This window comes from Cucurbita moschata, unplaced genomic scaffold (genome assembly GCF_002738365.1).
Source record: "Cucurbita moschata cultivar Rifu unplaced genomic scaffold, Cmos_1.0 Cmo_Scf00029, whole genome shotgun sequence".
Lineage (NCBI taxonomy): Eukaryota > Viridiplantae > Streptophyta > Magnoliopsida > Cucurbitales > Cucurbitaceae > Cucurbita > Cucurbita moschata.
In genome coordinates this window covers 1,862,345-1,865,743 of record NW_019268545.1, presented here as the reverse complement: position 1 = coordinate 1,865,743, position 3,399 = coordinate 1,862,345, and the positions used below count along the sequence as shown (strand labels likewise).

The 3,399-nt window shown below is 39.4% G+C and overlaps 1 protein-coding gene across 1 annotated transcript in view; it reads left to right on the top strand.

Moving 5' to 3' along the window:
• Nucleotides 1–1,028: 1,028 nt before the first annotated feature.
• Nucleotides 1,029–3,399, top strand: part of LOC111464073 (pantoate--beta-alanine ligase-like) — a 4,241-nt gene continuing 1,870 nt past the window's right edge. Inside the window, exons 1-3 of the mRNA XM_023108136.1 lie at nt 1,029–1,648; nt 2,261–2,374; nt 2,522–2,653. Of these exons, the coding sequence (XP_022963904.1) occupies nt 1,070–1,648; nt 2,261–2,374; nt 2,522–2,653 (825 nt within the window). The 5' untranslated portion in view covers nt 1,029–1,069. The remainder of the gene's footprint in view (nt 1,649–2,260; nt 2,375–2,521; nt 2,654–3,399) is intronic.

Here is a 3,399-nt window from a genome sequence, read left to right as displayed (position 1 = left end):
TTTTTTTTTTTTTTTTTTTTTTTTTGTATTAGATGAATAATTTCTCTTTCTTTTCCTATATGGCCCTCTACTCCCACAAAATTTCATTTTTACTTAGATTTTTGTCCCCAAAAAAAAAAAAATAATATTCGTATTTCGAGACGGGTCCAATGTGGAGCTCACAGACCAATGCCAAGAGCACGCCAAAAGATGCGTACTGCTAGCCACAATTGAGACGACGACGTTTCTATAGATAAACTTATAAGGATTCTCCTAGTAACAACGAGTGAACTCGGAAGAGCCCAGCTTGAGAATCAGGCGCCCTCAAACTGCTTTGTCACGTAATTCCCACTAAATGATGAGTAGAATCATTTGCAGACGACTTAAATATGCAACAAGGCACCCTGCTTGCCCTTGCTCCGCACCCGTGGAATAGCACGTGCCTTTTGGCAAACCCTAAACTCTCTCTTAACAATCCTCAACAATCCTCCCCTCAAACAAAGTATACCATAGAGCTTCTCTCGAGGCCTATGGAGCCCTCGAACAACCCCTCCTAATCGAGGCTTGACTCCTTCTCTAGAACCCTCAAACAAAATACATCATTTGCTCAATATACTCACTTTTGACTACACGTTCTAGACTTACAGCTTGAGAATCGGACACCCTGAGCAGCTTTGTAACGTAATTCCCTTGGAATAGCACGTTCCTTTCTCCACACCCTGTTGTCCTTTCTAACAAGGGTAATTTACATTAATACCCTGTTGTCCTTTCTCCACACCCTTGGAATAGCACGTTCCTTTTGGGCACCAAAAATATATTTTTAAATATATTAAGGATAATTTTTAAACGGTCCACTAAAATTAAGGGTAATGGTATTATTTATTTAAGAATATTACTGAATTTTTTTTAAATGTAAAATGTATTATATATATATATATATATATATATATATATATATATTTTTACACAAAATATTCAAGGACATTATTATTAATTTATTGAATTTTATAAAATAAAATTTATATTATCGTACAAATACAATTTTTTCAAGATTTCTGAACTCGGTGCGAAGTTGCTGTTCGATTCTCCGATGGCGGGGAAGGAGAATCTGAAGATCATTACAGACAAGAACCAGATGCGGACATGGACGAGGGCCATGAGATCGCAGGGCAAAACCATCGCCCTCGTTCCCACCATGGGATTCCTCCACGACGGCCATCTCTCCCTAATCGAAGAAGCTCACAAGCACACACACCTCGTCGTGGTCTCAATCTACGTTAACCCTAGCCAATTCGCCCCTTCCGAGGATCTCTCGACCTATCCTTCTGATTTCGACGGCGACATTCGGAAGCTCATGGCTGTTCCTGGAGGTGTTGATGCGGTTTTTCATCCTTACAATCTCTACGATTATGGAGTAGAATCAGCTCGTTGCGGAAATGGCGTCGTATCTAATGGAACGGCGGTGGTTTCTTGCTTGGAGGAGTCTGGATCAGGGCATGAGACATGGGTGAGAGTCGAGCGTTTGGAGAAGGGGATGTGTGGGGTAAGAAGGCCTGTTTTCTTCAGAGGAGTTGCTACCATTGTTGCCAAGTTGTTCAATATTGTGGAGCCTGATGTTGCTGTGTTTGGGAAGAAGGATTATCAGCAATGGCGGATTATCAGGCGGATGGTGAGTCTCTGCAAGAGAGTGAATGGTTTTGATTTTGATATCTGTTTAGAGCTCAAAACTCATTGTTTGTCATCTGAATTTGATTGCTTAATTCTAAGATTTATAAACTTAATTTGCATTCCTCGTCTTAGGGTACTAAATCTTGCATGTTTGCTGAACTATATTCAAAATTCGAAAAGCTGCTTCGATCAATACCGTTAGATGAACCGGTAGTTAAGTTCTCAAGAATGCTAAATCTTGCATATTAGGAACCACGAACCTCCACAATGGTATGATATTGTCCATTTTGAGTATAAGCTCTCATAGTTGTATTCCTTACCTATAAATTCATGATCATTCCTTTAATTAGCTACGTGGACTCCCTCCCAATAGGGTATGACTTAAATTCCTGTCCCTCGAAGTTCATTTAGTTCTGATCTCGATGGTTAAAGTTTGGGTTGGGCAACAAGCCTCTTGGATGATATATGTTGCTCTAACTTCTTGCCCTATCATCTTTTGTTCTAGATTTCCACAAGTTATTGGGTGTTTGACCACATTTATCATCATTTGATTGAGATAGGCATATGTTTATTACCTCTGGTGGTAATAATTCTCACATCAACTCTTTTCCAGGTTCGAGATCTTGATTTTTCTATAAACATTGTGGGGTCTGAAATCATGCGCGATGTCGATGGTCTTGCAATGAGTTCGCGCAATGTCGGGCTCTCACTTGAAGAAAGACAAAAGGTTCTCTCCTTCATTGTTCTATCTACTTCTGTTCAAATTATGGTGTAGTAGTGTCTTCAATGTGCAAAGCATATTGGCTTTGTTGTTCATGATAGAATGATTACTTAGATTCAGAAACTGACTTACGTCTACGTCTTTCGTTTATAGGCATTGTCTATAAACAGGTCATTGTCAAAAGCAAAATCAGCAGCAGAAAGAGGTGAACTTAATTGCAAAAGCTTAAAGAGCTTGGTTGTCGATGAAATACGGGAAGCCGGTGGAGAACTTGATTACGTTGAGGTGAGCCTTAGATGATTTAAATATGAAGTCTATAACAGCCCAAACCCACCACTAGCCGATATTCTTCTCTTTGGACTTTCCTTCAAGGTTTTTAAAACTCGTATGCTAGGGAGAGGTTTTCACACCCTTATAAAAAATGTTTCGTTCTCCTCCCCAACCGATATGGGATCTCACAATCCACCCCATTTTTGAGTCCAGCGTCCTTACTGGCACTCGTTCTTAGTTCTAATACCATTTGTAGCTCAAGCCCACTGCTAGCCGACATTGTCCTCTTTGAGCTTTCCCTTTCGAGCTTTCAAGGTTTTTAAAATGCGTCTACTAGGGTGAGTTTTCCATACCTTTAATGTTTCGTTCTCCTCCCCGATCGATGTGGGATCTCACAAAGTCTTTCCGACTTAAGCCTATAATAAGCTTTTGATGTTCTGTTTGTAACATTGTGCAGTCTTTCAACTTAGTTAAGAGGGAGTGTGGAGTTTTAGCCTGTCTTTTCATGGTTTTATTGTCTTTTTCATGAAAGGGGCTGTTTCTTGCTTTCGTCTTCCAAAACTATTTTTGACGACTGATAATGGGGCTGCTTAAAAGTAAATATGCATATGAATGCAATCATGGTTTGCTACTTGTCCATGTTTTTGGAAGGAAAAACAACTTCAATTCTCCTCCGAGTGAGGTTTTGTCGTGTATTTCATTCAAATTATCTCGATAGGCGTCTGTAACTAAGTTTTTTTTTTTTTTTTTTTTTTTTTTGT